Raw genomic sequence first — 21,878 nt, forward strand, 5'->3', positions numbered from 1 at the left:
ATTGCGTAGGAGATTCCAACATGATCAGCCGATCTTACCTGCAGAACAACCCAAGCAAAAATTTATGCTAGTTTATTGTCATCTCCGTTTCCTGCGCGGGTGCAGTGGATCGAAGATGACACTAGTCATGCAAAACAGCGGCGTATTTTTTTGCGACTGGCTTAGAACCCTGCAAAAATTGCCTTTTTCGGACTAAACGAGATTCACCAAAATGCATTTAGATAGAAGTAAGCTACACTTTCCGAATTTCACCCCTCGCTCAGTGGCCAAATTACGCATTTCACCAACAAGTTTGACTTTCATATCTAGAATTTCTCCACTGATTTAACGGGGACGTCCGGTTGTTCGCTCCAACATCATCACATGACTACGCCTACGGAGTATATAGTGGCCCATTGTCTCCTCCATGTCCTCGAATGCTTCCTGCATAGTTTGACTTTCTTCACATTAATTCACTCTCTATTCCTACACATTACCATTCTTGATCGACAACAATGACTCAATCTGTCCTCATCACCGGCTGCAGCGCCGGCGGGATCGGGTCCGCTTTGGTGGAAGAATTTCACGCGAAAGGGCTACACGTCTATGCGACCGCGCGATGCAAGTCTAAGATGACACATCTCAAGCACCTGGGAAATGTCACATTCCTCAAGTTGGACGTGACTTCTTCGTCGGATATTGAGACGGCAGCGGAGTTCGTCCGAGATCATGCCGGTAAACTCGATATTCTGATCAACAACGCCGGTCAATCTATGGTCTACCCGGCACTGGACAGTAGCATTGAAAGTTCGAAAAAACTGTTCGATGTCAACCTCTTTGGGCCGATGGCCGTGGCTCAGGCTTTTGCTCCGTTGGTCATTGCCGCCAAGGGCACGGTAGTTAATGTTTGCTCGATGTCGGGAGTTGCAAATGCGCCGTGGCTGAGTTGGTCCCACTTATCTGCGGTTTTTGAAAACCGTTCCTTAAAGTAGCTAACGAAGAAATCAGGTGTGTACAACGCCTCCAAAGCCGGTTTACAGTCATGGAGTGAGACCCTTCGATTAGAGCTCAACCCTTTCGACGTGCAAGTCATTTCACTGGTGACCGGCTCCGTCGCCACGAATCTTTTGACCCACGCCAATATCCGCCTGCCTAAAAACTCACTATATCTGAAAGCGAGTGAGCAGATCCAGCTGCGTGGAATGGGCCAGGACGTACAGTCGAAGGATACTCCCGCTGAGTTTGCAAGCAAACTTGTCAGTGATGTTCTCGGTGGTGCTACAGGCCTGGTGTGGCGCGGGAAAATGGCATCGATGATTTGTTTTCTATCGAAGTTGGCACCTATGTGGTTCATGGTAAGCGGATTTCGTTCTTGCCTCAGGTCGACGATTTTGGCAGTGCTGACGATGCGATGTTTTCTAGGACCTTGCCTTAACTCTCCGTACGGGACTTGAGCAGGTAACGAATCGCGGTGCGAAATGAATTCGGCTTTTAACATGAACCACTTTTTGTACTGTATTCGCAGACCTCATTAGGATACCCACAATTTTGCTATGTTTACCCACGCTTAACAATTAAATACATTTACCGTAAGTTTCAAATGCACGTCGTATAACAAATGAATGCCCTATTCCAGAGCGAACTATGTAGGCGGATTTTTAATGGAAGCAAATTCACAATTTAAAAACACACCCGAACGCGTAGTTGCCAAGTACGAATGTGGGACCTATTCTACCAGGTAGATCCCGCCCCCAATAACTTGATAGAAGGGCCTAGTCCGAATAGCGTATAGTATAGTGGTATCAAAGATTAAGCGGGAAATCTTCCCATTTCTTTCCCCTTCCTCCTGCCTCGAAGTCGCTGGTTTTTCCGCGAAACCTAAACCGGATTTCTTATGCAGCAATCAATGTGAGAATGACGATTTCTCCGAACCTTCGAACAAGAGGCAGTCGAAAGCCCAAGACATCGAAGCAAGACAGAGTTTGTCCAATATGTTCCAAGGAGTTCAACAAAGCCGAACATTTGTCCCGACATTATAGGTCCCACACCAAGGAGAGGCCATTCCAGTGCTCGGACTGTGGACGTGTCTATACCAGGCAGTGAGTAGCGAGTGATGCATAAACAGTAAGGCATAGTATACTGTATACTGACTTAGCAGGGATACATTGCTACGACATGTGAGGACTAATTGTTCTCGAAACAAAACAAGAGAACATAGACTATCCGGCTGCGCAACTAATGACCAGAATTGGGGCCATCCTATGCCACGGTCGCCCGAGACCACCAATTGCGATGCAGTGGTAGGAGACTCGTCTGATGCTTTTAACCAGAGGATTCAAGCGGTCTTTGCTCCTGTCGGGAGCACCGATGGTGGCAACCAGCCAGGGGCCATCAACGCCGCCCCTCCATTACCAGATAATTACAGTGGCAACGTGCAGCAGCACCTAGATAATCAACCCCTTGCCGTATCAGACGCCGGGTTCGAAACAGGGTGGGCTTCTTGGCTGTTGTGCGACGACTTTAATCTAGATGCCGTCAACTCGTCTTTGCTTCAAGCTACTGCAGAAGGTACACAGCGGTTGGATATTGGCTATCCACAAATAAGCACACGACCCATGGAAGAAATTTCTACTCATAGCGGCGACTTTGTTAGAAGAAAGTGGCACACATACTGTGAGCTGAATCCTGCTAGAATCAGTCCAGATCCCAGTCTGGAAAATGGTTGGATCGACGAATGTTATCGTGAAGAGCTCGCTGAGCGTCTCAAGCCGCGAGTCCAGGCAGGAATTCTTCCTTCGACCACCTTCATAGTACGTCATGCTTTTTATCTACCTCTCCAATCCGCAGAAAACGAAAGCCATTCATAATTGTCATTCTTCGCGTAGGACCTCTGTCTGCGAGCCTACTTTAGACATTTTCAACCTATCTTTCCAATTGTTCACGAGCCGACTTTCCACCCCAGCAAGCGCAATGCCGTTCTTCTGTTGTCTCTCTGCTCAGTCGGAAGTTTGTTTCTTGGTTCCCCTCAAGCGACAGACCATGGCATAAGTATGTTTGAAAGACTACAAAAAGCGAACGTTTCCTCGGTATAGTTAGCCCCCCTCAACCGCAGAATTCCTCAAAGTGCTCATCCTGGACTCCAGTGGGAGGTGCATATTGCCAGTCCTCCAGAAGCGCGTATAGCAGCTATACAATCAGCACTTATTGGTCAGGCATTTGGCTTTCTTGTTGCGGTATGTACATCTTCCTGAAAAGCACCGTTCAATCTTCTTTTCGACTGACTTCATCTTCCCAGAGACCTAAAGACCTTGCAGGTATTGACTTCTTTCATGGAGGTATCGCTGCGGTAAGCTCTTGCTGTGTATATCAAACATTAGACAAGCATTGCTGAACCTTGCTCAGTGGGGTCGCAGAGGCATTGTACCTCGCATCGATCAATCTCCATGCGATCCTATTAACTTAGTCGGTGATGCTTTAGAAGCCGCATGGAAGGAATGGGCAATTCTAGAGACAAAGAAACGGTGAGATAATCACCAGGGTACTGCTATATATACCATTTATTAATTTTCAACAGTATCGGACTAGCAATCGCTATCCAGGACGCGGAGTTGGCGAAACTTCACCATCATGAATCTGTATTACGTCATGGTTGTCAACTTTTGCCAAATACGTCTTCAGATCACCTATTCGATGCGCCAAATGCAACTGCTTGGAAACGTCTAATGGTCCAAGAGAGCTACCAAATCAACAGTCAGATTCCTGCATTCAGCGACTCACTAGACCCTTCCGGCACAACACCGATTTTTAGAGGGCTCAGTGGCTTCGAACAGTGTGCTATGCTGGAGTCACTCAGTGTTCTTGCCTGTGAATCTCACCAGCCTACCGTATTCGTGTCAAACATGGCAGAGAAATGCGAAGAATTGCTGGTTGAGTGGTATCAGTCTTGGGAATCAGCGAAGGCCTCAAGTATGAATTGGACTTCCCCATTGATCATTCTTTGGCACTCTAGTTATATCATGCTATATGCAAACCTGGATGTTCTAGAGCGCGCTTGCGGTCGAGACGGGGATGAAATAGATCCCAATGCTCTTCGATACGCTCAGCAATGGGCCGCGTCAAATGAGGCCAAGCGGTGTCTCCTACACGCCATCTATATTCTAAAACGATTTGAGTCGATGTCAGTCGGAGGCGCATCTCCTATCCACCTACCCCTGTGTCTTTACCAATGTGGAATCATATGGTATTGCTTTGGAAAGTTCAGCGAGAATGCTGGATTTTCTGCAAAAGACGCCGAGGGTCAACTCAGGTATCCTGAGATTCAGTTGCTTAGGACGGGCGAGAATCAGGATTTAAACGGGGAACATACGAGTTGGCAGAAGGGGTGGGATCCTTTAGATCAATTATTCAGCTGCGTTGATATGCTGCGGCGTGTTCCCCATTGGAAGTTGCCTCAAAATCTTGCGTCGACTTTGCTGGCACTTATAGAGAGAGAGCAGGACATATTTTGAAGACTCGTGAGCCATTTTTATTGCACTATGGATCGCTGGATTAGCACATTAGAGAGCGATAATATTTGTCGCATGCTTGAAAGATACAGAATTGAGGACACTTTTCTCCGTTTTTTCGAAACCATATCCGGAATAAATACGACGCCTCTTTTATGTTTTTGCTACTAAAAAATAATACAGCATCTACTTACAGGGATCTCTTCTCCCAGCGTGCGGGATTTCTTTCAAGGCGCCATCGTACGATAGTTGCCGCTTGCTAACAGTGGGGAAGGTTGGATTGTTACCACATCCCATGTCTCGGGATCAAATGCGGGACAGTTTGAAAGTGCAAGCACGGCAATGATAATAAATAAGAGAGCCTGGTGATCCCAGTCGTGCCTCTCTATTCTCGCTTGCACATTCCCATCAGCGAATCAGCCAAAATGCCGACCGAAGAGCCATGGGAGACCACGGACATTCTCATCTGCGGCTGCGGCCCAACAGGAGCAATGCTCTCAGGCTACTTGAGCAGAATGGGCGTCCGCAATATCGTCTTGGAGAAAGAATTCCAGATCACCACCGATCCCAGGGGAATTGCTCTTGACGATGATGGGATAAGGTACTTGCAGGGGTTGGGTCTTTACCGGCATGTTTTCGGCGACATAGGCTCTTGTATGTGGATCTGTTCATCCTATATCTTGTAATACTAATGCTTATCTGTCTTCAAACTCTAGGCATGGAAAAGGTTAACTTTATTGGAGGAGAGCACAGTGACTTGAGCACAAAACCACTCTTCTACCTTGATACTGCGTCGGTGAGTAGCACATTTTCGTGTCCACTTAGAATTTCTTTTTTTTTCCCTAACGTGGGATTCTCCAGACGAAGGGATATACTGGGCATGTTTGGATGATCACTCACAAACAGCCTACCCTTGAAAAGCATCTACGATCCGTCATTCAAGGGTCCCAGTTCTCCACATTGAGAACCGGTTGCACGTTGGGCTCAATCCGAGAAGACGACAAGTGGGTGTATGCCTCCTATCTTGATCCGAACGGGAACGAACGGTATGTACGAGCGCGTTTCCTTGTCGGAGCCGACGGCAAGACGGGCTTTGTCCGAAAGCATTACTTGGAGCCTCGGGGTGTTAAGATGGAGTGGGCTGAACAGTAAGTTAAGACGATGAAATGTTGCTTCTTATTTACCCGTTCGGAAACTGATTGACTCTCAACACAGAACTCACTATGAGGAGACCTGGGTTGCGCTTAACTGGGAGATCCGTCTACCGACGAGAGAAACGCATCCTGAGTTCGCATTGTGGAAACATGGCTACACATCAGAGGAGGTTTATGATCTCTTCTTCCCGAAGGACTTTCGGTTCCTTTGTAACCCTTCCCGAGCTGCCGTGTGCACGCGCTTCGGACAGAACAAGGACAGGCTGTGGCGGTTTGAATTTGTCGTTCAACCTGGAGAGGATCCAGAGGAGATGGCGCAGGAGCATAGAGTCAGAGAAGTTGTTCTTCCTTATCTGCGGCACCACGGTAATCGACATGGGTAAGTCTGTCGTCCTTTTTTGTATATCTTTGGTAGCTGTGTGATATCGCTAACAGTGATCCGTTTCCCAGATTAACCAAAGACGTCGAGTTCCCGGAGGACTGTATTCGTATCCTTCGCTCGCGGCCCTTTCGGTTCGCTGCCCGGAATTGCAACAAATGGGCCCTCGGACGAGTCATTTTATGCGGCGATGCTGCACATGTCTTCCCCCCTTGTCAGTATACCCGTCGAACTATCCAGCGTCTACGTGCTTCACTTGACTAACACATTCTTCTCGCCAGTCGCCGGTCAAGGCATCGCATCTGGATTCCGCGATGCCATCGGTCTCGCCTGGCGTCTTGCCATAATCATGCGATCTAAATCAGGCCAACTTGATTTTGAAAAACACCTGACGGCATGGTACACCGAGCGTCAACAGCAATTCCAAACATCGCTAAACAATACCCTACGAAACGGCCAGCTCGTCAGCAGCAAGAACCCGGTGCAAAACTTCATCCGTGATTGGGCTCTCTGGGGTATGCGATTTATTCCGAGCCTCGAGTATCGATTGCAACTTGGTCCGAGGCTTGAGGGTCCGGTGCAGTATGCTCATGTGGCTGGGATGCCATTTTTGCCTGGCTTCAACGGTGGAGTGTATTTTCCGCAGATATACTGTATGGAGCTTGGGACTCCTGAACCAGACGTGCTTTTCACGGATGATGTCATTTTTGCCCAAGGGAAAGAAAAGTTGTTTCAGATCGTGGTTTTGCTAGGCTCGTCAGCAGAATTGTCGTCGGCCATGGCAGACCTCGAGGGTATACACAGAATTAGTGGTGGTCATTTAGGCGCCAAAGAGTCGACGATACTCCTTCCTGCTTCCACCAAAGAGTCATCTGAGCACTGTACCGGAGACCCCACCATCTATCGAGCCGCCACCGCAGACGAATTTGCCCAGTCTGAGCTATGCTCTGGAAGACCGACACCGCGCGATTACGATGCCTCTCAGGTGTGGCGGATGTTCCGGTCGAAGCGGTATGTGGTTGTGAGGCCGGATCGCTTTGTCTACGCGGCCTGCGCTACGAGGGCTGAATTGGAGCAAGCTGCAAGGGGGATTGTCGAACTGTTTCCCATGGAATGAATGCATGTAGCATTGCTTGGCTAGGTCACTGTCGAGGAATCTTGATAGAAGTGGTGTATATATAGATCTATTCTCGAAATCTCACACATCTTTGATATTCCACCATTGCTCACATATCTTTGGCGGTGTCTAGTGCCCCAACTATGCGGCGACTAGTTGAAAGGCATGAAAAGATGTTAGCACTGAACAACAACAAAAATAAAAAAGAATGCATCATCCGTGAATCGAACACGGGCCTCGTCGATGGCAACGACGAATTCTACCACTAGACCAATGATGCTGATGGAGCGGACCAGGTTGAATTCTGATTCGCTGATAGAATTTACTCCTCATAAATTGGTTTATATCCATAGACTGGTCTGAAAATACTCATCCATGTTCAGTCCGCGAGTATTACCATCTTAAATATTAAAATGTTGTTGGGGAATGGTGTATGTTATTTCGCAGCAAGCGGTGCCAGTATTTCTCGTCTAAGAATCAATACATCATTCTGTTTTTCATACATGTTGGAAGCATTTGTTGTTGCTCGCGTCATGCTGTGCATAGAATATATATCAAATTGCTAAACTTCTTTTATAACAGACATTGTAAATTTGATCTACCTTGAACACGTATTCAAAATTAACACCTGAAAGGAAACTTTTCCACTGATACAACAACAACAGTTGGTTGGTTTTGGCCCCCTTCCCTTCTTTTTCCTAAACAGGCAGGACAGGCCTTCCGTGTCTAGGCAGCCGCTCGGGTCCCTGGTCCGATATACCCGGTGTACAAGGAAAGTAAATCAAGACATGTTTTCCCAGTCTTCCATGAACCGTTGGATCCATTTCCATAACTTTGACGACGTGACAAACATATCTTTCCGAAGTCTCGGCGGGTTGTTTGCGGTATACTGTGTTTTCCACTCAGACACGAGCGTTAGCTTTCTAGCTATTGTTTCCCGGAACTCCTTGTTTCGAAAATAAATCTCTTCATCTTTTCTGATTTTCGACAGTGGTTGGTCTTCCATTTGAACCTCGTTATAGAGCTGAATGTAGTGAGCCGAACGCCGACATTGTAAGAAGTATTGACCCATGTCCTTTTCTGGGCCATATGCAGAGCGCCATATGGTAGCGAAGAGATCGTCATCCACAATAGAGTCCAGACTGAGGAGCCGGCTCAGTTTTCCGACAACTTGACCTTGTTCAAGTAATTCACAGTACTTGCGAATCAACCTTTCCATGTGTCCGGGCATAGCAGCAATGAAGCCATTTTTGAAGGGTGCATGTAGCTCGGAGCTTAGTTCGTCGCGGTATTGCGGTAACTCTGGCGTAGCTAGCAACATAGACTCAGGAATAGACGATGCAAATGCCCAATCGATGATGCAGGTGATATTATACTCATCATCAACGTAGATGTTGTTAACACTCAAATCGGCATGGCACAGCGGGAAAGCGTCCGGGTTAACAGCTGGCAGCTGAAGTCTCGGTATCATATCACGGAGAGCGTCGCCTGCAATTATATAGTCCAGCCTATTGTCTGCTGTGTCAATCTTACCTCCAGTTGTCACGAAATCGTTCCATAGATCCACAGCACTTCTATACTGCGCGCTGGATGAGTAGTCGTCGTATAAAGGGACGGCTGCCACGAAGCAGTGATGTGATAACTGCAGGATTTCCGAGTGCTCTGAAAAAGCTGAAACCAGACTATCATAAAAATCGAATTCTGAAGTGAAAGGACCGCGTGGGATCTCCAAAGAATATCGTTCATGTAGCACGTGGCCACGAGAAAGACATCCCTTGACCACAAAAGACCCATTTTCTTCGAATAATGAGCCGATCTTGTCAAACCGCAACTGCGAGAGTTTCCAGGTGATCCCGCCCAGCTGCGCGAGTACTTTGGCCTTGCTGCGCATGTCTAGGTCAGGTTGAGGGGAACCGGCTGCTTTCCAGACCTTCGATAATGGCCAGCCGGGCGCTTCACTCACTAAAATAAACGGGATTCCAATATCGTTATCGGAAGAAGCGCTATAGTAGGTTATAACTGGAACGGAATGGTCTGAGAGAGACAATTACCAATAGTCGTATATTTCAGGAGCTGGAATATCGCTATGGGTCCGGAGATACCGGAGCGTGGCAGCTTCACTTGCCAGTAACTTTAAGCCCATTTCTATTGGCATGAATGCCCTGCGATGAGGAGATCTAAAGACCCATCGTATTCCGTCCTCGAATGAAATGAAGATGGCCCAGTTGAAACTCCCGGAGGCAGGGCGTTGGTCTGGATTACAGGTACATGGAATACCCTGCCGTAGCGTGCTTGCTTGACGACATAACGCTCGAAGATTAAAATCGGCGTAAGCGAATATTGCCGGCTTCGAACCAGGAGACATTTTGATCGAATGGAACTCGGGATGGTCAGAAAAAGAATACAGATCAGCTATGCCGCAAGGGCGGTATTTAAGTGCTTCTAGGGATGAACTGTTGGTCCGTCCTGCATTGTCACCGATGGGTAAAGCGGTATTGGCCAGCTTTTCGGAGACTTGAATGTATTCATACGGGGATATCGGAGGGTATAACTGCTTGTTCTAAGAAAGCTAGTATTGTCATCTACAGAAAACATTAATCCCACGAACAAAATAGAAAGATTTGATATCTATAGAAGATTGGCAATATGAACTACTACGAGAAAACTCCCTCAAGTTCCCATTTTGTTTAATTTCTGAGGTTACTAATTGTAAAGTATAAATAGGCAGCCAGCCCGGTGATGAGCGGTAAAAGGCCTTCAGCCTAGCGGGAAAATTTCTTGCGGGGGGCCCTTAATAACCCACTTACCCCCCTTATATCTGCCGTCGCATCTCAAATACTGCCTGTGTTTTATGGATTGATACCAATATCTACCACAATCAATAAACCCTTATTGTCGTCACGAAAATGCTATCGGCCTCCAACATTCCCAATTGGCAATTATCCCAGCCCTATCAATTTTCTGATCCACCATCGTGGGTCGTTGTCTTTCTTTGTCAAACGGACGACGAAAACTATGAAAGGATTTTGAAAAAGTTATGCACTCTGGACAAAGCATGGGACGATATTCCGCCGGGTCAAATGAGACGCCTGTTGCCGATGCCATGGATTCGTGACTTCACACCCCCGATATCGGTCATTTTTCAGATGTTCGAAGAAACACGCTACACGGACGGGCTGATCTTCATCGACGAGCAATCCTTGCATGATAACACCGCTATTATATTGAATGGGTACTACGGCCCGGAGCGCGTTGAAGCTGCGCGCGTACCTATGGACCGAGCCAATCTGACCCTCGATGCATCTCAAGAGCGGTCGCTCGCGGCAGTGGTGCCAAATTTCAACCAGGTTAAAATTATCCCTGAGCGCAGGTCTCAAGTCCGCTTGGGTGATCAGTATGAAATGATATATCGTCTTCCTCTGCATATTCCGGCAAACTTCGAGCCGAAGCAATCCAAATTGACATTGATATCCCTGGTTCATCTGTCGGAAGAGGAAACGGGCGCGATATTGTCCCGACCCTGGACGAACGAGCAGATTGAGAACGTGGAGATAATCAACTGGCCGGCTGATAAAGAATCGTGCTCTCGTGCTGAGATGTACCACATCTTTCAAGCTGTCAAGACCCCCAGGGTTCCCAGTATTGATCAAGCCTTCGCGATGTTTATCGATACCTGTGAGGAACATGAACATGGCATCATCTTCGCAACAGAATGGAAAAAAGAAGGAGAGCGAAGAGGCAACACTGTCCACTTGTCTCGTGTTGAAAATCTAAGTGACGCCATAGGAATCTGGCAGATGATTTGGAACCCGTCGCTCACCCACGCACGAGGCGGTGTTGTTAGCTACAACAACTTTAGGGTCAACCCCAGTTTGTTCTACTCGAACAAGTTGGACGACGCGTTTGAGAAGGTTAGCAACCCGGATGAATTTGTTGTATTCGACGATGCCTGTTTGATCTTTGTGTTGGAGAAGATGACAGATCGAGATGTGAGATCCATGTGTGGAAAAGTCCTCTTGGGCATTGACCAGGCCCTACAATTTGTCGACGTTTCGCAGTTCATCACGACTTCGGATATTGAAGGCTTAGTGGCCTTTTTCGAGTCGCCTGAATTCATTCAATCGGGCCAAGAAATTCCCCAATATTTTTTCGCGGTAGACCGTCATTCGCTAGAGATCGCCACAGGAGATGAAGAGGAAGCTCCTTGTATTATGCTTGCCGGAAGGAAGCACCTAGATTTGCTGGTAGAGAAGCCAGACGAGGAAAGGTTTCGAGACGGAGACGAGCCGTATGGTCGTCAGTGTCTAGGTTATGATTATGCCCGACTTAATGCTTGCAACGCTGTCGATGTATGGACTGACTTGGAGGTCATGAACATCGAATCTTTTGAAATATCCGAGGAGATTGAAACCGCCTACTTTGGTACTGTTTCGAAGTGGGCGGAGGACAAGCATGACTGGCTCAAAGAGAGTGGGAACCAGTACCTCCAAGCATACCATCCCGAGGATTGCAATGAGTACTGAGACACGTGCGCCTCGATTAGCAGATGGTGGCCTGAGGCGCCTTGGTTGTGTTGTTTGCTTTTTCCCGCGTGTCTTTTCAACTTTCCTTGGCCTTCAAATCTCACCGCCGCTTCCTCCCTGGAAGAACCACGCCTCTTTCATCGCAGTGCAAAATCAAATACCACATGAGTGTCTTTTCAAGAAACCACTTGGCATCAACTGATCTTTAGATTCATCTGTGGATCGAATATGGTTCTAGTTCCTCGGATCCTCCCATCCGTTCTTCTGTCAAGCTTATACCTGCCTTGGCACCAGTCCCAACATGATCATCAGCCTGTGGTAACAATCACAAACGGAACACTGGTAGGCTATCGGAACCCAAACTACGATCAGGACTTTTTCCTCGGGATCCCATACGCCCAGCCGCCCGTAGGGGATCTTCGGTACAACCACCCGAAGCCGATCAATGCGTCCTGGGACACCCCGAAACATGCCACTTCCTATGGCTTCTGGTGTCACTCAGCTCCTCTCTCCCTTCCAGGATTCTCACAGGACGGGTTTTCGCACGAGGAAAGCGAGGACTGTCTAACTTTGAACATTGTCCGCCCGTCAGGTATGGACTCCACCGCAAAGCTTCCAGTGTTGGTATACATTTATGGTGGGGGTCTCCAGGAAGGCGGCAGTGCCGATCAACGATACAACATGTCATTCATAGTTCAGGAATCCGTCCAGATGGGGCTTCCGACGATCGGTGTCAGCTTCAACTATCGCGTGTCTGGCTTTGGTTTTCTATCTGGTCGCGCGATTAATGAGTCTGGCCTTGCGAATCTCGGGCTCTATGACCAACGCCTCGCACTCCACTGGATCCAAGAGAATGTTGCCGCGTTTGGCGGTGATCCATCGCGAGTGACGATCCAGGGAGAATCATCTGGGGGGCTTTCGGTCGGATACCACCTTCTTGCGTATGGTGGACGTGACGATGGGCTGTTTCGCGCAGCTATTGGCCAGAGTGGCGCCCCTCTCATTTCGGCTGCGTTGGCACCGATAGACGAACAGGACGCCATGTACAATGCTGTACTGAACACTACTGGCTGCGATGGCGTTAATGATAGTCTCGGATGTTTGCGGCGTGCCCCGGAAAACCTGTTGAAAGCCGCGTTCCAGCAGCAATTCTTCTTTCCGGTGATGGACGGCGGCATGATTACCGGATATTCCTCCCAAGGCCTCAAAGAAGGACGGTTTGTGAAAGTTCCGTTGCTGACGGGGACAAACACAAACGAAGGAACGGGGTATATTGCCTCTGGGTCGTTTGGCGCCATCAACAGCCCTGGCGACTTCAAAGGTGTAATAACGGGCTTTGGGCCTGGGAAGTATCTTTCAAACGACACCCTAACTGCCATTATCAGTGAATATCTTGAGAGAATGTCACCGGAAGATGTTCAAAATGACCTAGCAACCGTCCTCATAACACCTTCACCGAAATATGGGACCTTATATGGACAAAGTACTTTATACATCGCAGACTACCTCTTCAATGCCCCCAAGCGATATAGTGCACGTATGTGGGCCCATCACGGCGCTCCCGTCTACAGCTATCGCTTTGATATTGTTCCAAACGGCATCTCGCCCGAAGTCCTTGGCGTATGTCACTTCCAGGACGTTGCCTTTACCTTCCAGAATGCCCTTGGTGTTGGCTTCGAAAATCCTCCGCTCGCTTCGACGGATGAGCGGACAGAGGAGAAATACCGGAATGCGAGTGTTTCGATGAGTCGCATGTGGCTGAATTTTGTGAACACACTGTCGCCGAATCACTACCACGGTAGGTCGACTAATTTGTGGAGATTTGATTCCAGATTCTAACTCCAAACAGATAATAGGACAGACTTCGTCTGGCCTACTTACCAAGGCGACTCTGTAGTCAATGTTGTATTTGGCACCGAAGGGCCTAGATTGGAAAATGACACCTGGCGGCTTGATGCAATTGATCGGATCATCAATGCCTTTGGGGAATATAGATTTTAATTCAGTTTGATTAACTCGAGTGCTACAGTCCAATTTCCGAACCATAGTGGTGAAATGACCGGTGGAATGCGGGTTCAGCTCCGCTCCAGGCGCGCGCCTTCATGGTTACATCCACTAGCAAGAGCAACTCCCTACTTGATTAGAGCCTAATCGGTTCTGGATTCTCAGCGACCGGAGAACTCGGACACCATCGGCAAAAGATGCCATCAGGTTAATGTCTTCACGCTAATCTGGCCTGTCGATCTTCGCTTGGTGCCGGACTACCGGACTGAACACAATTTCTCCGCAGTACCCTTCAATCTTGGAGGGAGTTTTCGTTACCCAAGCATACATGCCTGCAATGGAACCTTTCGGTTACGCAGGGGTCCGTGATGATTCTCCTGAAGACAGTTCTTATATTGAAGGACTTCTTGGCAGGTTCGGCAAGCTTAGTTTGTGCCGATGTAACCAAATCTCCTTAGTCTTGTTTCACAGTACGATTCGTTTGCTACCGATCGTTTGCAACAATTCTGGCCTGTCACATTTACTCTGGTTGCGCAAGTTGTCGGATTATACACAGAAACAAAACCAGGAAATTAATTGAGTGGGGGTGGCTGGACGCCTGCTTCTGGCCAAAATGTGACCTAATGAAGCATCACCGTGATATGATCTTCTGGGTTATCTGGCGAGTGTTGAAACCTAAGATTGTTACATTAAGGCTTGAGCTTGGTGTTACCTAAGAAAATGCTTTTGTGAGGTATTGAGATTGATATTGTGGAGATACCATGGCTCGCAATTTGATAAGGTTGTATCACTTGTCATCGATACGACACCGAACGCTCCTTCATCATCAACGACCTTGAACTTGTCGACTGACCGGTCCACAATGGATGGTTATAAAGTGCGCATTGTTTCCGGCATTGATCTTTGGTATTCAGATCGATTGACGTGCGACATAGTCGACTGCTTCATTATCCACTACTACCGAAGGACTTTCCTTACCCATCAAGATGCATCTTTCCACGTACTTCCTCGCTGTTCTTACTGCAGCCAGTACTGCAATGGCACACATGGAAATGATTCGTCCACTTCCCTTGAAGAGCCAGTATGATCCCAAGAACAAGGAGTCGAACATCGACTACGATAATACCAGTCCCTTGAGATCAGATGGTATGTTACCCATGATTTCTTCGCGCGTGCTACCAAAGCCGGAGCACCGACCATGTTCCTCAAAGCTAACCTTTTCATCAAATTAGGATCCAACTTCCCCTGCCGAGGCCACCACAGGAACACTGCCTGGCGCACTACATCCACCTACTCCGCCGGCCAGAAAGACTACATGGAGCTCGCCCCCGGCACCAACCACCGCGGCGGCTCATGCCAGATCTCACTCAGCTACGACAACGGACAAACGTTCCGCGTCATCCAGTCGTATATGGGCGGCTGCCCACTGACGCTGAAATGGGACTTCCAGATCCCGGAATCCGCGCCCGCCGGCAAAGCCTTGTTTGCGTGGTCCTGGTTCAACCTGGAGGGCAACCGCGAGATGTATATGAACTGCGCGCAGGTTGAGATCCAGGGCGGCAGTGGTTCTAGTGCCGAGAGCTTTAACCGGTTGCCGGAGATTTTCGAGGCGAATATTGGGAATGGATGCTCGACTGTTGAGTTGAAGGAGACGGTGTTTAAGGAGCCTGGCGAGAAGGTGGGATATGCGGGTGGGGTGAAGAAGGGCGATAAGCCGTTTCCTAAGTGTGGAGCGAATGTTTGAGTGATTGACGAAGTGGATAACTGTGGCGAGTGAAGATGGTCTGGATGTACCTATTGATAATCTATTCTCAATTTAACTGCTTGTTTACCTGCTTCAAAATGCTACCGCCTAAAGAAAGTAGAACACTGCCTACTCTTGATCTACATACATGCACCGCATCGCAGCGCTTAAACTGTGCCCAGAATAGCAACAAACTAGGCTTCTCCACGCCGCAACGCATGACGTCAGCGGCCCACCCCCACAGGGACGACTTCACTTCCTCATCCGCTAATCCAGGACCGTCAAACTGTCAACAACCCACGGAACCTTAACAGCTTTCCTTTTCCCCTTCACTCTTCACGGTCGGGGAAGCTATAGAGCATGAGCATCACGCCAGGAATGCCTGGCGAGCTATCCGATCGCAACGCCAGCGATGAAAGCCTCGACGCGGTGCGCGTCGAACCAGAGCATGGCGAGCCTGAGGCCGACTACGTGGATGAGACGAACGTGGTCCAGACCATCGCGAGGCGCAAAACACCGTACATGGCGTATAAGCGATCGAACAAGGTCCAGGAGGAAGAGCTCGCTGAGGGATTGTCTAACGAGGATCTCTGGATGCTGATTAGACGGTTCAACAAGGTAACCCCTTGTTCTCGGCAGATCTGTCTTTATGACCGTGCAAGGATTGCTGACTAACTTTGTGTATGCAGCAAATATACTATGTTAAGGCGACGCAAGATACCACGCAGAGCGTGCTGGATCTGAATCGCGCAGCGGATGAACAGTTTCCGCCGGAGAAGCTGCGTATGACGATTGAGCGGTTCTATACCTCTGTTATTGTAGGGGTTACGGATTTGTTTAATCATGTGGTACGGTTGAGGTCGTGGAAGGAACCTCGTCGGACAGCGGTGTTCTGTGGGGTATGTCCGTTCTTTGACCGTTTTATCCATCATTCTGAGCAGTTCGGGATGTTATGCTGACGCGTAGTAGGTGTATTTCCTCGCGTGGATTGCCGATCTTCTTACCCTGGTATCTCTTGGCACCCTAATAGCTCTGATAATGTTCCCTGGACTCAGGCCGTTGATGTTTCCACCTGCCCCTACGTCTCAGGTTGACCCTAGCACTGGCGATATGAAGTCTACTGGTGAGCCAGGCTCACGAGATAGTATCACCGGGGCGCCCGAGAAATATAAGGGTGAGGCGGCGGAGCAGGAGGCCAACAACTTCGTGAACAGCATTGCGAACGTTGCGATCGAGAGTGCGGCCGGGAAATATGGCCAGGCCGTCAAAGAAGATACCACCGAGCCAGCACCGGAACCAGATATCATCGATGCCGGAACGGTGGCGCCCGATGCGCAGGGTGAGACGGGTCCGACCGGCGACAAAACTAAACAGCCCATGAAAAAAAAGGTCGGTAAGGCGACGGACCAAATCATGCGGATTATCAGCGATGTGACGGATGTGTATGAGCGGTTTGCGAAGTATGTGGTCTTTTCAAACTTTTTGAATACTCGTTCTGACTGTTATTTTGATAGTGTTCTCTCACCCACGCCGCCGTTCTATGCTATCTCAACGCGGCTGAAGATTGTGGGCATTCTTTTTGGTCTCGCTGTTGTTGCGTCCCTCACGTCTAGCTATTTGATTGTTAAGGGTGCTGGGTTTGCGGTCGGGCTGGCGTTCTTCGGAGATCCGGTCTTCCAGCGCACGATGGACTACTTGAACACCAATATCCCCGATTGGAAGAAATATCTTGATCTGCAGATGTATGTTTCTAAAATTCTAACACCTTCCCCATATACTAATGAATTTCATCTAGGACCCTCCTCAAAGGAATCCCCACCAACGCCCAGCTCACCCTCACACTGCTACGCATCGGCGAACTCAACTGCAGCCCTCTACCACCCCCTCCGACCTCTCAAACCCCAGACGCCTCGATGCCCATCAGCCGCAAACTCTCAAAAGCACTAACCCTCGGCGAAGAAACCAACGACGAAAAGTCCCTCACCTCCCCATCAACCACCACCCTAGGCACCCAGGACTCCTCTTCCCCAGTAGACACCAAGCCCAAACGCCGCTGGGTCTACAAAGTGCTACGCTTCGTACGACGCACCATCGCGACCGCCATCAAAAGCCACGTCGCGCTCGACCGCGCCCTCGCGATCGCCAACTCCACCCACACCAAACATCTCATCGGCATGCTGCACAAGAAAGGCTGGGTATCTGCGCCTCTTGGGCCGTTGAAGTTCGACGCTAAGTTCGAGCGCAAGCGCGGGACTGTCGTCATTGATTCTTCGAAGGAGCCGCCCGTGCTGTATTTCACGACGGTGAACTCGGCTAATCTGCATGATTTGCGCGTCGAGGGACAGAAGAAAAGTAACGTGTTGTTCCAGATCCCTGTCACGGAGATCAGGGAGCTCAAGAAGACGGAGGGATTGGGGTGGAAGGGGAAGTTGATTGTGGAGTTGACGGCGGGGAGTAAGGAGGCGGCGGATGGGTTAGTCGTTTCGGGCGCTCAGGAGGGTCAGATGTATCATGTTACGGGCATGCGGGCGCGGAATCAGCTGTTTAATCGGTTAGTGGCGATTGACGCGCAGTTTTGGGAGAGTTGGTAAATGTTTTTGTGAGGTTCTTGCATCTACGGTTTTGTGCATGTGTTGGGCCAAGTGTCGGTCGCCTGTCTGTCTTCATATTCGCATTGCAATCATGTGAATTATATAGCGATTATATTCTGCCATCAATGTAAGAACTTACTCAAGATGAACTAGTAAAGTTTGGTTTATTCGCTATTTGTGCTAGTCTTGCAGTCTACTCTAGAGAATTGAGAAAATTGGTAGTATATGAGAATTGCTAGAATGACAATGTGTTTGTGAGAGCCTTGCAGGTGATTACAGCTTCGATAGAACCCCGTCCGGCTGCAGAACCGACAGATAGCTTTTGCGAATCTCAGAGATTGATCGACATCTATAAAAATCGTCAGCGCCACGAAAGATCTTTCCACGTTGCAGAGTCTTACCCTGCCAGAGCCATAGTGATTTTCAATTCCTGCCGCAGAATCCGAATCGCGAGCTCGACGCCTTCCTGTCCGCCATACTATAATAGAGTATGATTAGCCAAATTCCTTATTTTATATGGCCCAGGGCCATTGGAAGAGATGCTTACAGCAAGCCCCCAAATTGGTATCCGTCCGGCAAAGCAAAAGTCCGCTCCAAGTGCCAGCGCCTTGAAGACGTCTGAGCCTCGCCGAATACCGCCGTCAATGGCAATGGGAATTCGTCCCTTTGCGACCGGTGCGCAATCTCTCAGCGCGTCAAGCGTTGCGGGAACGCCGTCAAGTTGGCGACCACCGTGGTTGGAAATTACAACTCCGTCGAGTTTGTTCTGGATTGCGATCTCGACATCTTCGGGGCAATATACTATGACTTGATGAGTATATTAAGTTCAAAGGCAGGCGAGACCTTACCTCCTTTCAACCAGATCGGAAGCTTCGTGTGCTGCCGAAGCCATGGGATAGCAGTGGCCCAGTCGAGGCTCGGGTCTTGGAAAGTTAGAACGCGTTACCATTGCATTTAGTGACTTGGCAGAGCTCACCATAATCTGTATGATCAGATGTGTCACTCCCATGGCTCAAAATATTGGGCCAGGACATATCAGCCGGCAGTTGATAGTTGTTCTGGTACTCATTCAATCGCTTCCCTAAGACTGGAACGTCCACGGACAGAAACAGAGCTTTATATCCCGCCTCTATTTGCATTGTTAGCAAGTCTTCAAGCAAACAGCAACGATGCGTAGAAGAGCACGTACTCTCAGCACGCTCCAACAATTGCAAAGTAATCGATCGATCCCGCAGTACACACATCTGCATAACATAGGGATTCCCGGACCCCTGTTCGGCGACCTCCTCGAGGCTGTGGTTCGAGTACGAGGACAGACCCATGCAGACACCAAATTTCGCCGCAGCGCGTGACGTCGCGAGCTCGCCGTCGGGATGGGCGAGTTTCTGTGATGCGGTAGGACTGAATCCGAAAGGAAGGGAGACCTAGAAAGTATGAGGCCTGGTCAGAATGCCGCGTTGTGTCTATACAGTCAGAGGTGGTTGAATGACAAGTACCTTTGTATTCAGTATCTCCGTGCTGGTATCAATGTTGTCCACGTTGACTAGAATCCGTGGTCGGATTTTGTAGCGGTCGAAAGCGGCCTCATTCTCTCGTAGTCTATGAGATCAGAGTTAGTATCATCCGATGAAAGCTCTGATGGGAGAATGATGATACTGACGTGATGAGGTCCATGGCACCCTTGTTATAGTAATCTTCACCATCCATTGTCAGTACGGGTGCTTGCTCAATTTCCTCTTTGCCAGATACCACATACCTCTTACCATAACAGGAAGCCTCTCGCTCCCAAGAGCCTTGAGGTCAGCTATACAGCTAACATTCTTGTGCAGTGTTTCTCCGCGATGGGCCATGTTTGCTTGACTCGGAACCCCTGCCTGTAGAAAGTAATGAATATCCCAAGGACTGGGGCAGATGACTTCATCCAGGAATTATATTCCTAGGACACGCCAGAGCTACGGACAGCTCATCGTCCAGATTGGGAAATCACTTTCCTTCGTTGGAACCATCTACACGCCCCGCTTTTCACCAGGAGAGCACTGATACCTAATCTCTGGCCAATTACAGAAGATCCATCGGAATTCTTTACCCCATCTCTGGGGAGGAACTGGGGAATGATGTTCACGGAGGTAGGCTTCCCCATACTGGTTTCCGTGGGAGATTAGGGCTTCCGCGGAATCACTTTCCCGTTTTAGCAGGGCAGCACCCCACCTACTCATGAATCTGATTAAACGCGAGCATTGACTGACAAGTTGCACGTTACAACTATTCAGATCGTACGTTGTCTCAAAAGATTTTCAACAGAATGGCACGAGTTTTTCTGTGAGCTTAGTATGACCAAGCGCGATCGTTGCGAAGATATACTAACCCGTTGTCGTATAGAACCGGAGCTTCAGGCTACATCGGTGGTGACGTTCTCCACGCTCTCAAATTAGCCTTTCCCCAGTTCGAGTACACTGCCCTGCTACGAGACTCTGCGAAGGCCGGTCAAGTTACGAAGGCATATCCGGATGTCCGTGTGGTGCACGGAGATCTGGATGCAACATCATTGATTGAGGAAGAAGCCCGGCGTGCAGACATTGTAATTTGTGAGTTAACCTTATAACCTTGGTTGTGTTTGATCGTTTAACTAACTCGATCGTTCAGATGCTGCAAACAACAAACATGTGAAGAGCGTGGAGGCTATTTCCCGCGGACTGAGCGCGCCCGGTAGAAATAAGAATGGTACATAGCAGGACCCCTCTGATGCTAAGTTTGTGCGCTTGTGCTCACATATTTAAGGGGTTTGGCTGCAGGTTTCCGGAGCAGCACTTTTGTCTATCGCCGACATCGAGAAGAAAACCTTCGGGGAGTACTCGGACAAGGTTTACAGTGATCTTGACGGTATCGAGGAGCTCCGCGCGCACATCCGACGTTATTCCGGCACTCGTATAGTCGACAATTACCTTCTTAACCTGCCTGCATCTCCCACAAAACCCAGAACTGCCTTGATCTTCCCTCCTATCATCTATGGCCGCGGCAGAGGACCAGTGAACCAGCGGAGTATCCAGATCCCAGAACTTGCAAGGGTCTCCATGCAACGTGGCGCCGGATTTCAAGTTGAAAAGGGAGAGAGCATCTGGAGCAGTGTTCAAATTGCCGATCTCAGCAATATCTTTGTCAAGCTTGTTGAGCAAGCGCTGCAGGGCGACAACGATGCTCTTTGGAACGAGAACGGCCTGTATTTCCCTGGAACAGGAGCACTGGTAAGTCTTCACCCTAGAATATTCTGAATTAGTACCTAATTATATATAGCCATGGAAAGCGATCTCTGAGCATGTGACTCAAGAGTTGCATCGACTTGGCCTCGTGGATTCCACTTCGGTTAATGCGATCAGTCACGAAGAAGCAGACACTCTTATGCCTGCCGGTAGTATCTTCTGGGGGACAAATGCCGGACAGTTGTCTCAGCGTGCTCCGAGCCTTTTAGGATGGACTCCCAAGGAAAAGAGCCTGGAGGAGGAGATTCCTGATACTGTTCTGCTCGAGGCTAAGAGACTTGGATTGAAGTAAATGTGATACTGTTCAGTTATGGATAATGCCATGCTAGTCCTAGATAACTGCTGTTGTTTTGATTTGAGTAATGCATTCAAAAAGTCTGGAAGTGACACTACTTCTGAGGAGCACTTTTCAACCCAGAAATTGATTTGATTGTATGAAGTCCATCGCAATGTCAACATCCAGGCTGATGAGGGGCACTGATAAGATAAGAATCGCGGGGTGCCTCCCACTCGATCAAGAAGGCACTTCCGGTCAGGTGACCCCGAGGGGTCTTTCTGGCAAGTGGTTCCGGCCAGGATACGCCTCTTTTCTTCTCCATCAAGCAACAATTTCCTCGCCCCGCGT

The 21,878-nt window shown here is 48.9% G+C and overlaps 10 protein-coding genes and 1 non-coding gene across 11 annotated transcripts; 8 read left to right on the top strand and 3 right to left on the bottom strand.

Moving 5' to 3' along the window:
* The first annotated feature begins 260 nt into the window (after positions 1 to 260).
* LDX57_010651 (SDR family oxidoreductase) lies at positions 261 to 1,568 on the top strand. The gene is made up of 3 exons (XM_046092394.1): positions 261 to 924; positions 988 to 1,334; positions 1,402 to 1,568. Exons 1-3 carry the CDS (start codon positions 495 to 497, stop codon positions 1,459 to 1,461), a joined length of 837 nt encoding a protein of 278 aa, XP_045948372.1. The 5' UTR covers positions 261 to 494; the 3' UTR covers positions 1,462 to 1,568.
* A 672-nt stretch (positions 1,569 to 2,240) lies between these two features.
* Positions 2,241 to 2,790, top strand: LDX57_010652 (uncharacterized protein; the record flags this gene model as incomplete). The annotated part of the gene is made up of 2 exons (XM_046092395.1): positions 2,241 to 2,547; positions 2,672 to 2,790. 2 exons carry the CDS (start codon positions 2,241 to 2,243, stop codon positions 2,788 to 2,790), a joined length of 426 nt encoding a protein of 141 aa, XP_045948373.1.
* A 2,119-nt stretch (positions 2,791 to 4,909) lies between these two features.
* LDX57_010653 (putative monooxygenase) lies at positions 4,910 to 7,134 on the top strand (the record flags this gene model as incomplete). The annotated part of the gene is made up of 6 exons (XM_046092396.1): positions 4,910 to 5,138; positions 5,201 to 5,280; positions 5,346 to 5,632; positions 5,700 to 6,017; positions 6,089 to 6,231; positions 6,299 to 7,134. The coding sequence occupies 6 exons, from the start codon at positions 4,910 to 4,912 to the stop codon at positions 7,132 to 7,134; spliced, it is 1,893 nt and encodes a 630-aa protein (XP_045948374.1).
* A 209-nt stretch (positions 7,135 to 7,343) lies between these two features.
* LDX57_010654 lies at positions 7,344 to 7,414 on the bottom strand. Its single transcript has one exon. It is a non-coding gene; the product is annotated as a tRNA-Gly (tRNA).
* A 501-nt stretch (positions 7,415 to 7,915) lies between these two features.
* Positions 7,916 to 9,025, bottom strand: LDX57_010655 (uncharacterized protein; the record flags this gene model as incomplete). Its single annotated transcript, XM_046092397.1, has 1 exon — positions 7,916 to 9,025. The coding sequence occupies one exon, from the start codon at positions 9,023 to 9,025 to the stop codon at positions 7,916 to 7,918; it is 1,110 nt and encodes a 369-aa protein (XP_045948375.1).
* A 1,167-nt stretch (positions 9,026 to 10,192) lies between these two features.
* Positions 10,193 to 11,657, top strand: LDX57_010656 (uncharacterized protein; the record flags this gene model as incomplete). The annotated part of the gene is made up of 1 exon (XM_046092398.1): positions 10,193 to 11,657. The coding sequence occupies exon 1, from the start codon at positions 10,215 to 10,217 to the stop codon at positions 11,655 to 11,657; it is 1,443 nt and encodes a 480-aa protein (XP_045948376.1). The 5' UTR covers positions 10,193 to 10,214.
* A 228-nt stretch (positions 11,658 to 11,885) lies between these two features.
* Positions 11,886 to 13,697, top strand: LDX57_010657 (uncharacterized protein; the record flags this gene model as incomplete). The annotated part of the gene is made up of 2 exons (XM_046092399.1): positions 11,886 to 13,455; positions 13,507 to 13,697. 2 exons carry the CDS (start codon positions 11,886 to 11,888, stop codon positions 13,656 to 13,658), a joined length of 1,722 nt encoding a protein of 573 aa, XP_045948377.1. The 3' UTR covers positions 13,659 to 13,697.
* Positions 13,698 to 14,647: 950 nt separating this feature from the next.
* On the top strand, positions 14,648 to 15,405 carry LDX57_010658 (uncharacterized protein; the record flags this gene model as incomplete). The annotated part of the gene is made up of 2 exons (XM_046092400.1): positions 14,648 to 14,807; positions 14,894 to 15,405. The coding sequence occupies 2 exons, from the start codon at positions 14,648 to 14,650 to the stop codon at positions 15,403 to 15,405; spliced, it is 672 nt and encodes a 223-aa protein (XP_045948378.1).
* Positions 15,406 to 15,783: 378 nt separating this feature from the next.
* LDX57_010659 (uncharacterized protein) lies at positions 15,784 to 17,996 on the top strand (the record flags this gene model as incomplete). Its single annotated transcript, XM_046092401.1, has 5 exons — positions 15,784 to 16,023; positions 16,095 to 16,304; positions 16,375 to 16,865; positions 16,920 to 17,147; positions 17,201 to 17,996. The coding sequence occupies 5 exons, from the start codon at positions 15,784 to 15,786 to the stop codon at positions 17,994 to 17,996; spliced, it is 1,965 nt and encodes a 654-aa protein (XP_045948379.1).
* Positions 17,997 to 18,269: 273 nt separating this feature from the next.
* On the bottom strand, positions 18,270 to 19,703 carry LDX57_010660 (alpha-hydroxy acid oxidase; the record flags this gene model as incomplete). Its single annotated transcript, XM_046092402.1, has 8 exons — positions 18,270 to 18,345; positions 18,398 to 18,474; positions 18,544 to 18,797; positions 18,845 to 18,919; positions 18,973 to 19,125; positions 19,186 to 19,420; positions 19,493 to 19,595; positions 19,657 to 19,703. 8 exons carry the CDS (start codon positions 19,701 to 19,703, stop codon positions 18,270 to 18,272), a joined length of 1,020 nt encoding a protein of 339 aa, XP_045948380.1.
* A 595-nt stretch (positions 19,704 to 20,298) lies between these two features.
* On the top strand, positions 20,299 to 21,545 carry LDX57_010661 (uncharacterized protein; the record flags this gene model as incomplete). The annotated part of the gene is made up of 5 exons (XM_046092403.1): positions 20,299 to 20,315; positions 20,376 to 20,581; positions 20,640 to 20,717; positions 20,775 to 21,238; positions 21,288 to 21,545. The coding sequence occupies 5 exons, from the start codon at positions 20,299 to 20,301 to the stop codon at positions 21,543 to 21,545; spliced, it is 1,023 nt and encodes a 340-aa protein (XP_045948381.1).
* Positions 21,546 to 21,878: the final 333 nt, after the last annotated feature.

Source organism: Aspergillus melleus, assembly GCF_016097325.1.
Source record: "Aspergillus melleus strain CBS 546.65 chromosome Unknown contig6, whole genome shotgun sequence".
In the NCBI taxonomy this organism is placed as follows: domain Eukaryota; kingdom Fungi; phylum Ascomycota; class Eurotiomycetes; order Eurotiales; family Aspergillaceae; genus Aspergillus; species Aspergillus melleus.

Bases quoted from the DNA above. Each gene is read 5' to 3' on its own strand.
- LDX57_010651 (XM_046092394.1), top strand. From the start codon at position 495: ATGACTCAATCTGTCCTCATCACCGGCTGCAGCGCCGGCGGGATCGGG. The intron at 925-987 runs GTTGGTCCCACT...CGAAGAAATCAG, and splicing joins TGCAAATGCGCCGTGGCTGA to GTGTGTACAACGCCTCCAAA. The intron at 1,335-1,401 runs GTAAGCGGATTT...GATGTTTTCTAG, and splicing joins TGGCACCTATGTGGTTCATG to GACCTTGCCTTAACTCTCCG.